Source organism: Polistes dominula, unplaced genomic scaffold (assembly GCF_049000335.1).
Source record: "Polistes dominula isolate Pdom_NZ unplaced genomic scaffold, Pdom_raw_medaka contig_24, whole genome shotgun sequence".
Taxonomy (NCBI): Eukaryota; Metazoa; Arthropoda; class Insecta; order Hymenoptera; family Vespidae; genus Polistes; species Polistes dominula.
In genome coordinates this window covers 4,758,339-4,770,920 of record NW_028301150.1, presented here as the reverse complement: position 1 = coordinate 4,770,920, position 12,582 = coordinate 4,758,339, and the positions used below count along the sequence as shown (strand labels likewise).

Sequence of the window (12,582 nt, the reverse complement as noted above, 5' to 3'; positions counted from 1 at the left end):
AAACGAATATGAAATAAAGTTAAGCGTGAGAGTAAATCCAATCTAATTTTTCCTTCGCGATACGCTTTATTTTTCGTCAATTACGTCACGACGTTCAAAGTAAGTAGGTGAGAGCCCATGATGGTAGAGACGCGCCATGGTAAGATGCTACTGAGTGAAAGCATGGGTCAGCGTAAAGGCCAGCTGGCAACATTCTAACTCAATATAGCCATACAAAACACCCATATATATATATTATATATACATATTATATATACATAACCAATACATAAAAACAATCACTTATTTGTACAGGTTATGCACTTAACGTATATACCGATATATATATATATATGATTAATGTGCACGTAAAATATACGAGAGCACGGAAGTTGATTGAGAATCTGACCTAAGCAACCTATGTATTTTTAATGTTATAGAAATAACTAAGCAAGTTAGTTCGCTTAACATTTAATAATATAGGCGATATATACGATGTAAATATTATTTTACGCGACAGGAGTGATTAAATATTGAAATAACGAGGAGATGGTAATTTTCGAACGTTAGCTTAACGATTCCAATGTGCAAACAATATTTGTTTTTTATATTAATATTTATCATTATTTCAGCACTTAAATATTGTTTATATTATATTCGATTTGGCACGTTCTAAACTTTTCCTGGTATAATAGAAAAATATTTTTAAAAAAGATTTAGTGAGATGGATACGATTATATATATATATATATCTTTTGTAATCACATATTACGTTTCTTACAAACACATTTAAGCGTGAAACTTACAAAATAAGGTAAAAGCGAGTCATTATACCATATAGTGGAGCAGCGAAGATAGAAGAAGAAGGTATAGAAGAGTTGTAACGCTACAGCAAGCAACTGTATGTCTGCCTGGTTGCTTGTCTTCAGTCGTGAGAAACTTTTGCTACGAAGAAATCTTCATCTTCTCGAAACTTCTTTCACATTTGTTAATAAGAAAAAAAAAGAAAAAATACGATCATAAGATCTCGAATTGAAATTTTGAGAGATTACGATCTAAAAAGTTATTAAATGGAATAACAAATCGTTTAATAATTGAAAATTATTAGGTTCAAATTATTCATATATAATCATAATTATAATAATTAAGACAATCATTTACAAATCAAGTATAATATATATCCGACTAATTACTATAAAGCATCTTTCTCTTATTTATTAATTTCAACATCCGTGTGTGGAAAAAAATATCTGCGCGCTTTCTCATTCAAAACGCGGACGATATATAAGAAGACATATAACATACTTGTATGTATAAATATACATATATATTATATATACATATATTTATTTATTATATGTATGAATGTATACAAGGTAACCCTTGGATAAAGTCCGAACGAACGAATGGCGTCCCGGTTTTTGAAGGAGGCCGCTGGTTAACCTTTCGAAAGTGTTTTTTTCTCTCTGTCCCTCTGTTACGCTCTTCCTCATTTTAGTCGTAAAAAAGGAAGGTTCCTGTGAAAGTTGCCTTCTGGCTACCAAACGTTTCCTCCTCCCTCTACCTCCTCTTCATCATCTTTCTCTTTCTCTTTGTTTCTTTCTCTCGCACACACGTACATAGCATCTTCCTATCGAGGTGCTTCTATATATGTACCTATATATTTACGATGTGAGTATCGCGTTCAATGTGTTTACCTCTTTCCCTTCCTTCTCCAATTCTTTCTGTCTTTTTTTACGATGACGATGTACATACTTGTTATATATATGTATATAAATACATTTGTGATGTGAGAGAGACACGAAAAGATGCTCACCTCAGTATGCGAGATTCCTTTTTCCCTCTGATTCGTTTTCTCCCCACTAACATTAAGATAGCATGTCAATGAGCGGTCGCTTTCGCTGGCGCATCGTACGTAAAGACGCCACGGTACCTTCTAGACGACTTACGTGATGTATCTTACAATTCCATAGATCCAAATTTTATATCAAATATATATTTTTTTATATTTTAAATTATCTGTAATCATTTATAGTATATATATATATTTTTTTTTATAGGTATATATACGCATGTTTTCTTTTCAAAATTGTTCGAAATGTTTTTCTTGAATATATAGTGCATATTTTATTTTGTTGAGAATTATTGAGATATATATTATATGTATTTGTTACAATATTGTTCCTTTTTTTCCATGCATTATATTCAATAAGTATTTTTTTTTTAAATTATGTGAATATTTCATTTACATTTGTAATTAATGCAAGTAAAATAATACAGACTTGTAGTTATAAATGCACATACGATTGCTATTTCTCATGATCAAGCGGTAATTTTCAAAGTATATATAAGTAAAAAGAATAATGTGTATATATATATATATATATGTGTGTGTGTGTGTGTATGTGAAAGATAGAGAGATAGAATCATCTCGAACAAAGGCGAGCAGTGAAAGTGTGCTCCTTCCGGACTGCTACAGCGTCTTTTGGGAAGACGATTGGTGAGAATTTCCGTGCGTATATATTCTCGTATAATATTTAGGTATATACACTTTATGTATTTATACTACGTTTATACACAATACGGAAGTTCGTTTAAAATTCTCACTAACCTATCACCTCCCTGTATAAATTATAGTATATCTAAAAATTATTTATACACGTACTTAAATATATATGTTTATAAACATAAAATGTACTGTGTAGATTAATGGTGGAGTTCAAATTATGATCTAAGAACATAAATAATCTTTCTTCTTTTTTTCCTCCCTCTCTTCTTATCTAATGATAAAAATGATAAGGAAAAAAGAGAAAAGGTGAAAGGGGGTTGACGGATAAAAAATCATTAAGTCAGGGTAATTTATGTAAAAATACATAAAAAAGCTTTATTTCGCCACCGTTTTCTTGCAAAAAATAAGTATAAAAAACTCCTCGTAATCGTCGTCAGTATCATCATTATTATCATCATTATCATGATCATTTTCATCGTCATCAGCATCATCGTTGTCGTCGTCATCATCATCATTATCATCGTCGTCATTATCTTCGTCGTCATTTTTATCAACATCATCATCATCGGCAGCAGCAACAGCAGCGAATGCTGCTGCAGTAATAGCAGCAGCAATGGCAGCAGCAGCGGCGGCGTCGTCGTCTTTATCGTCATCATCATCGTCGTCGTCGTCGTTGTTGTTGTTGTTGTTTTTGTTGTTGTTGTTGTTGCATCATTAGCTATCATAGTATTCGTCGTCGTCATCATCACCATCAACATCGCGATCGTCATTATTATTTTAAACGTTATGTTCGTATATTCGCGCGCATCTAAGAACATTAATATTATCGTATCGTCGTCGTGATGAGGATCGGCGCTCGTCGTATTACGCTTGTAATAAGAACTAAGCGTGGTGGGTGTAAAAGTGATTTGGTGAACGGAGAAGAGAGTAAGGGCCGGTTCGGCTGTCTTGTGACTAGTATGGGCCGGATCCTCCAGGTGGTCCGTAATTCGAGCTTGGTCCGCTTGGTCCGGTACCAACGATACCTCCCCCGATTCCACCACCTCCTGATCCGCCGTGTCCGTCACCGATGCCACCTCCGATACCACCACCAATACCACCACCGATGCCGCCACCGATGCCACCACCGATACCACCACCGATTCCACCTCCACCACCACCACCACCACCTCCAGATGTAACTTCCTTCTGTAAACGAGAAAAAGAAATTTCATTGAATCGATTACATTAATCTCAATTTTATTTCTCTTTGAATTATTTCATCTACATACCTGAGTTTTGTACTTGATGAAGTAAACTTCCGGTTTGCTTGGTTGCGTAGGAGCAATAGTAGGTAGACTGATTTCTGGTGCCTCCTCTGGTTTCTTGACAAGGACGTAGATAAGTGTCTTCTGTTCATCTTGTTGTGGTAATGCTGGGATGACCGGTGCAGTTGGCGTAGGTGGAGTTGGTGCCTTAATGAAGATAATCTTGTAATGTTTCTGAGGTGGCGGGGGTGGTGCTATTGGCCTCGCTGGTCTATCCTCGGGCGCCTCAGGTGGTGGTACGTGAACGTAGATGTGCTTCTGGATGAGGGAACCTCCACCGAAGCCACCACCGCCGCCGCCGCCGCCACCACCACCACCAAATCCAGATCCGCCACCGAATCCACCTCCCAAACCACCTCCGAAACCACCTCCTAGTCCTCCTCCTAGTCCGCCTCCAAGACCGCCTCCTCCTAATCCTCCTAATCCACCCAATCCTCCTAATCCTCCTCCGAAACCACCGCCACCACCCCCACCGCTAGGGGCACCATAACTTCCGCTTGGTTGACTGTACGAGTAGCCGGCTTCTGGCCGTGCCATCGCCACGGCGGCGATCGTCAGGATCTGAAATTCCACATTGAGGATTCACTCTCGAGACCCTTTCTCTTCTCGAAAATCGTTTCTATCGATTACACGCGCTCGACCACGGAGTGAAAGTGGCAAACTAACGTTATATATTCAATGCACTCAACGTGAAACTCCGAGAGTATCTTCTTTACTTATTTTTATTTGTATTTTTATTTTTCCCTGTTTCTTTTTTTCTTTATTCTTTCTTCCACAAATTTATACTCTTCATTCTCCCACTTTCTTTTTTATAAATTTCACCGTTCCTTTAAAAGCATTTATACCAAAATGCTCTTTAAACTATAAACACGTGTACGAAAAATTTTAAATGTTTTCCTCGCAGTGAAATTCTCAAAGGTAGGTTGTTACATAAAAACGAGTATTACGTGTTTTCTCTAACTCTTTAAGATTTCAACAACGTACCAAATTAGAATGCGTTTCCCCTATTTATCCCCCGCTTTCGAAAAAAAAGGAAAAGAAAAAGAAGAACATTCTCGAAACGTAATCAAGAAAGCCTATGCAAGTATTACTTTCTTACATATATACACGAGAAATTCTCCCGCGAGGATTTTTTTATTTTTAAAACATAAAAACATAAAATAAAACATTTATATAAAATGAAATTATTATGATTTTTTTAACATCGTAACTTATAAAGATAGCTGATATGGACAATTTGAAGAAAACTCTTTTTTTCTCTTTCTATAAATCTATATAGATTGTAAGTCAATGAACCCGTCATTTCTCTTCGATAAAAAAAAAAAGGAGAGTTTAACTTCACGAGATGCGTGAATGAAATGATACTTTTCGATTTCTCATTCATCCATAGACAGAAATATTCTTGGCAATTTAATTTCTTCAAATAAAAAGAAATAGAAGACAAAAGGGAGAGAAAAATAAAAAAAAAAATGGTGAAAGGAAAGCACTCGGTGAGATTCTTCGTTAAATAATCGAATAAACCGAATTAGTTCCGAGTAATAGAACCTAGTGATAGATGTTACGTGATGGACAAAATAAATGTAAAAGAAAAAGAGAGTGATAGATAGAGAGAGCGGGAAGTTGAGGATGGTAGCTACTCACCATGAATGCCCTCATGATTGCTGCTGTTCCTTGATATGAGGACTGATGCTCCGTGGTTGTCTTGAGATCCCCTTTTATACGGGCCAGCTTGGACCCCACTCGTGTTGGGAACCATCACCTATGAGATGCGACGGAGCTATTGCGAATCTCTCTTTCTCTTTCTCTCTCTCTCTCTTTCTCTCTATCTCTTTCTCTTTTTCTCTCTTTCTGTCTCTTTCCTTGTCGTTTGCTGCCCCTTTCTCTTCCTCTTTCTTCGTAACTTTTCGCAACGTAAACTTACTTCCGATTCAAATTCATCACACTTCCGGTGAATAAATAACTTATTAAGCGATTTTGATATCCTGATGAATACGTTTGCTTTATTCTATCCATTAATTGATTATATTTTACTTATTAATTTTATGTTATTTCATTTTTGAAGATGTTATTTTTCTTTTTTCTTTTTTCTTTTTTCTTTTTTTAAGTAGAAGTAAATTTCTTTCTCTCATCGAATTGCACAATTTCTCGATAGTACCATCAAAGACATTGCTTAATTTAGAAAAGATTTCTAAATTCAAGACACTCTTCAATACGTGTGTTTAGAAATATTTATAAATTATATATATATATATATTTATTTCATCGATATATTTAGAGATCAATCAAATTTTAATTATAATATATATATATATATATATATATATATATATATATATATATATATATATATATATATATATATCTGGAATCTTCCTTTTTATTTTTATGAATAGGTTTTCCCATATTTTTTGCCATAATGTATATATCCAAATCGTATATATATATATATATATATATATATATATATATATAGTAAATAAATAGATAAATTTATATATGATTTATTTAGTTGATACAGTAAATGGACTTGGCTTTACAAAATAAATATAATATAAATTTTGAGTATATGTATACAATATTAAATTGAATTAATAATTGTTAGAAAATATATTAACACAGTAACATCCATAAAAATCTTATTTCCAATCTTAGTTACTCAATGATCGAAATAACTAACATTTTTCTAGTTCTATCGAGTTCAATTCAAATAAAGTAGACGTAGCAGGAAGATACTGGTAACTGGAGACACAGGTAACAGAACGTTTCTTCAACGAAGCATGAAAATGTTGTTAACCAAGCCAAGATAGCTTAGTAAGTACCTGTTACATCAGTGATTTAAATAAAATAAAGGAATAAGAGTAAATAAAAACCAAAATAAATCACACAGACTTCCTCATAATAATAATTAGTTATAATTATTGTTGTTTTTTTTTTTCTTTAATTCTCAACTTGATAGATAAATAGATAAATAGATAGATAGATGGATAGACGGTATTACGACGTTCATAGCATTCTCATGTCAGTGGCAAAAGTGGATCACCAGTCACGTTGCGTTTTCTTATGGCTGTAAGTTGCTGCGGCCGAGCAGCAGCGAAACGTTAACCTTGCCCGGTGATAGTGTACCAAGGCACGTCACTCATACAAACATATTACTCTGTGTGTTTTAAAGAGGAAGAGAACGGAAGGGATATTTCGTTCTTTCTTTCTTTCTTTCTTTCGTTCTTTCGTTAGATCGTTTTCTGGAGACGATGCTAGCGCAAGCAACTAACTCTCATCGCAGTTGTAGTCACGATTGCGAAATAGAGAGTATTCATCGGACAGCGTCTTGGATGCTCTCCACGTGAGAGGGAGAGAACGGACTCTCCAATTTCATTTGTCCCGAATATTAATGCCATCTTTTATATATTTCTGCCGGACACTAAATTAAACAACAAAATATATTTTATAGTATAAATAATTTAGTAGTAATATAGTATAATAATATGTTATAATAATAATAAAATATTAATATAATATATACTAATTTTATAGTATAATAATATATAATATAAATAATATAAATATAGTATATAGTATAAATATAATATAGTAAAATATATTATAAAATCGATTTGAAACATTATTTTTACTTATAATAAGTACATTGTCATAATTATATATATATTTGTGTGTGTAGAATATAAGAAATAATATAAAATATAAAAAATAGAACTATATATAAGTGTAACTGGTAAAATAGTCGATTTTGAACACAAGGTATATTTTTGTATCAATTAATCTAAATAATATTCTGTAATAATTTGATACTAATTTAAACAATAAATAACATCATTTTTATATGATTATAATAAAATAACCCTAATTATTAGAATTGTTATAAAATTAAATGAAGGTAAACCAGTAACATTAAATGCAAAATTATAACTCATAATTTTAAATCGGTCATTTAACTGATCGTACGTTTAGTCTTCAAATAGATATCCAAAATATTTATATCATTTTATTAAGATATTTTTTTCTTCAATTTTATCTAATGTAAAATCTATAAAATAATTAGTCAAGTTGACTTTTTTTCTCTCGTGTTTATTTTATGCATGTAAGTAAACATTTCACTTTCACATCATCGAATAAATGATCTTTATTTCGTAAATGGATACTTTCAGGTATACATTTAAATATCTTTTTTAATAATTTATAATTTTTCGTATGTATAACTAATATTAATTGCTCTTGTTTTTTTTTTTATTATCTTCTTTCATTACATTCATTAAAATGTATTCACTCAATGAAGCTTTTCGTTCTATTAAAATAAAAAAACATCTACATTTTTAAATTATTTTCATTTATTTTAATTTTTAAGTTAATCTCTCTCTTTATGTATATACGTATATTTTTATTATTATTATTATTATTATTATTATTATTATTATTATTATATGCATATTAATTATGTATGAATTTATAATATGACATAGTTTCTTAAAATACAATTCACGACATCTATATTTTAAAGTCGGTAAAGTATCGATCATTCACTGCACTGTCGGTAAGAAAAATTGCGAACTTATCTTCGGAGTAATGCTTCGATTAATATGCGTCATTCACGCCATCTAACGATTGTTTCGGGTTTACTGTATTATTAATATCATTGTTCTAGGTAATGTTGCGTGTGTCAACGAAAAATAATTTACTTCAACGAACTGAAAGATAATATATATTTTTATTAATAATTAAACACTTTAACTAACATTAATAATACCTTAGAAGTATATAAGTATAAAGTTAAGTGTAATTAGTTATAAATAATCGAATCAACATAAAACAAAATTAGGAGTTATCATCATTGAATATCTTTCTACCATTAAGTTTTATTTCTAAGAATCTCATTTCTAAACAAATAGAAGGGGTATATAATAATCAAATCTAAGATTTTAATTGGTCCAAAATATTTTATACAGATAATTCTTAGAATAGAGATGGCGGTACATGTATAAAAGACGATTTAAAAGAAACTGTAAATCGTAATCACTGTGGAGAACGATACGAATACGTAAGTAGTAAATACTACTTACTCACTTACGTTGGTGTGTTTTAAGTTCGGTTGGCCTCGGTATAAATCGGAAAGTACGTTTTCCACGAGGATTAACGTTTCTTAGTGTGGCAACTTTTGAAAAAGCTTACTAAGTGAGAGACAGAAACAGACTACTCTAAAAGAAGATAATGGGACTTTTAGCTAAAGGAAGTCCACTTAATTGGGAAGAAACGAAAAAATGGTCCGATCATGTTAGGAAACATGGGATAATACAATTCATTAATTTATACAAAAAACTTAGAGACAGACAAGGTGATGTGCTCAAGTGGGGAGATGAGGTACGCAAAATCAATTCTTAGAATCTCTTTTTTTTTTTTTACTATTATTTCTGTTTCTATCTAACTTAAACATACTTCGAATACTTTTTATGATTAACATTTTTGCTTTGTCATTCTTCATGCGTTAACTCATTATTATTTTCCTTCTATCTCTTCTTCATGAGTAATTATTTGTAAAGTTATCTTGCAAAAAAATCGCAATGATGTGACATTAATTATTTTCATCGTTGTGATATGATTATTCGATAAGAATCTTTAATAAAGACAGCAATGTTTGTAATTTTGTATTTTTTTTTTTTGTGTAATATTGAACAATACGATCTGACATTTAAATCAAATGAGATCTATTAAATTGTATCATATTGTTTAACTCTATTATTTGAGTTACGTTAACTATCATTTAATTATTTTATCCAAGTTAATAGAGATAACATGATAAAGATTGCACAAAGTGATGGCACTATAATGTTGTACAATCATTATCTGTAATAAAAATAAATTTTATGAAATAACTTTGATGAGAAGGAATACTTGTCATTAATCACACTTTTGACTTTAATCATATTGTGTAATCACATTTCATAATATTATTATAAACTTAATGTTTATATTCTATAAGAAGAATCACACATCAAATTATTCATATACTAAAAATTTAATCAATATTTATTTATTGTTTATAATCAAAGTTATAATTATATTTTATACAGGTAGAATATATATTAGTAAAAATTGATGACACAGCAAAAACAGCAAAACTTAGTTTAAGAGCAGAAGAAATATTACAAATTTTAAATGAAAAAGAAGAGAAAGATCCATTGTAAGTATTATCTTTTTTTAAGAGTATAAATTAATACAAAATTTCGATTAAATGTTTTATTGTTTTATCAAATAGAAATGTTAAATCGTTATGGCGACCAGAATATGGTGCATATATGATCGAAGGAACACCAGGAAAACCATATGGGGGTTTATTAGCACATTTTAATGTTGTCGAAGCAAATATGCGTTATCGTAGACAGGAAGCAACAAAATTGTTAAAACCTGGAGAAGTATTAATGTCATTGACCAGTTTTCCAAGGTATTCGAGTTAAATCACAATTTATTGCATAAAAAGTGCACTTATTCTAATTCATAAAAGAATAGCTCATATATATATATACATCTTATTTATTTTATATATTCAATTTATGTATTTTTATATCTATGCAATGTATATATACTTTAGGCTAGGAGCATCAGATTTTACAGATCCTCCAACTGTGCCAACACCAAATGCTGGTGCCTCCAGAAGTTTGTTCTTTCCAGATGAAGCAATATTCCCTGGTCATCCACGTTTCAAAACATTGACAAAAAATATTAGACAACGTCGAGGAGAAAAAGTTTCTATAAACATTCCTAGTGTGTATTTTGATAAATATTATATTGATAGATATATGAATTTTTGATTTACATTATCATGGAGAAATGTAGTATTTATTTAAAGTATTTCTTTATAGTTTTCAAAGATACAAATGTTCCTTCTCCGTTTAAAGAAGATTTCATAAGTCAAGACAACGATGGATCTAGTAATAAAGCAGCAAAGGTAGATCATGTTTATATGGATGCTATGGGCTTTGGAATGGGATGTTGTTGTTTACAGCTTACTTTTCAAGCTTGTAATATAGATGAAGGACGAACGTTATATGATCAACTAACGCCATTGTGTCCAATCATGGTTAGTAATCCTATGTCATTAGTTAGTGTATTTTCAAATAAAAGAATTTTGAATTGGAATACTTATTCATACATGCTTTATTGACATTTGTTTAACATTCAACAGTTGGCTTTAACTGCTGCTAGCCCATTTTATCGTGGATATATAACAGATGTTGATTGTCGATGGAATGTCATTTCTTGCTCAGTTGACTGCAGAACACAAGAAGAACGTGGTTTGAAACCTTTGAAAGAAAATCGATTCAGAATTCACAAATCTAGATATGATTCTATCGATTCGTACCTTAGCGAACAAGGAGATAAATATAATGATGTTCCACTGATATATGACACTGAGATATATAATCAATTACTGGATAATGGTATTGATAGGTTACTTGCTCAACATATAGCTCATCTGTTTATCAGGGATACTGTATCTTTATTTTCGGAAAAAATACATCAAAATGATTTAGAAGATACTGATCATTTTGAAGTAAGTAAACAACATTAATCAATTACTCAAAAATCTTAATGTTTCTTTAGTTTTTAATATTAAATAAATAACTTTGTAGAATATTCAATCAACCAATTGGCAAACAATGCGATTCAAACCACCACCTCCAGATTCTTCAATAGGATGGCGTGTTGAATTTCGACCATGCGAAGTACAAATAACAGATTTTGAAAATGCAGCTATTGTTTGTTTTATTGTATTGCTAACGAGAGTTATACTCAGTTACAAATTAAATTTACTTATACCAATTAGTAAAGTTGATCAAAACATGGCTAAGGCACAAAAAGGAATGCCATTAGAAATGAAAAGTTTTGGTTTCGTAAAGATATAACATCAAATATCGCAACGAAAGAAAATATAGAAGAGGAGTACGGTGAATTTACCGTTAATGAAATTATTAATGGCAAGGTATTTAATGAAATAAAATCATTAAGCTCAACACACTTAGATTTTATATAAAATATGTATGTATTTACAGAGTGGTGTTTTTCCTGGATTAATACCATTAGTAAATTCTTATCTTGCTAATATGGATGTAGATGCCGATACACATTGTACAGTACAAAGATATATGAAATTAATTCAAAGACGTGCATCTGGCGAACTTCTAACAACAGCTGCATGGCTTCGAAAAGAAGTAACATCACATCCAGAATACAAGTTAGTTATTTTTATTTTTTTATTATTTTTACTATAGAAATAATACTATTAACACTTCGTATAAGAATTATATAATATATTAATGTAAAATCTATATCTATGATACAGACATGATTCTGTCATAACACAACGTATCAACTACGATTTAATGAAAAAGATAGATAGTATCGTATCCAATGAAGTTTCTTGCCCAGAATTACTTGGACCATGCATAGCATCTAAAACAACTGATACAATACCGCCAGCTGTTGCTAAAGCAGAAAAATGCCCGAACATGGATTGTTAATAATTGCATTTTTACTATGATCATCCAATTTCTTGCAAGTATAATTATAAACTTTATAATTTATTTTATTCTAGATATGCGTTGTACGTATATATATATAGATATATATAATATGTCATTTAATGTCTATATTTAAAAAAAAAAAAAAGAGATTTGTTTTTAATGTTTTGGAATTTTGTTTCGTTTGTATTTATATTATAATTTACATTCCATAAATTGTATTGAGAGTTTTAAGAAAATAATTCAAATATATATTATC

At 30.8% G+C, this 12,582-nt stretch overlaps 2 protein-coding genes across 2 annotated transcripts; one reads left to right on the top strand and one right to left on the bottom strand.

Annotated features, from left to right (window-relative positions):
* Positions 1 to 2,851: 2,851 nt before the first annotated feature.
* TwdlT (TweedleT) lies at positions 2,852 to 5,655 on the bottom strand. The gene is made up of 3 exons (XM_015319128.2): positions 5,437 to 5,655; positions 3,760 to 4,356; positions 2,852 to 3,676 (listed from the first exon to the last, which is right to left on the bottom strand). Exons 1-3 carry the CDS (start codon positions 5,449 to 5,451, stop codon positions 3,443 to 3,445), a joined length of 846 nt encoding a protein of 281 aa, XP_015174614.1. The 5' UTR covers positions 5,452 to 5,655; the 3' UTR covers positions 2,852 to 3,442.
* A 2,793-nt stretch (positions 5,656 to 8,448) lies between these two features.
* Positions 8,449 to 12,534, top strand: Gclc (glutamate--cysteine ligase). Its single transcript, XM_015319277.2, is given in 10 exon segments — positions 8,449 to 9,165; positions 9,876 to 9,985; positions 10,061 to 10,246; positions 10,394 to 10,566; positions 10,665 to 10,882; positions 10,988 to 11,356; positions 11,436 to 11,655; positions 11,658 to 11,785; positions 11,856 to 12,037; positions 12,146 to 12,534. Coding segments are annotated over 10 exon segments (1,914 nt in total). The 5' UTR covers positions 8,449 to 9,015; the 3' UTR covers positions 12,324 to 12,534.
* The last annotated feature ends 48 nt before the right edge of the window (positions 12,535 to 12,582 follow it).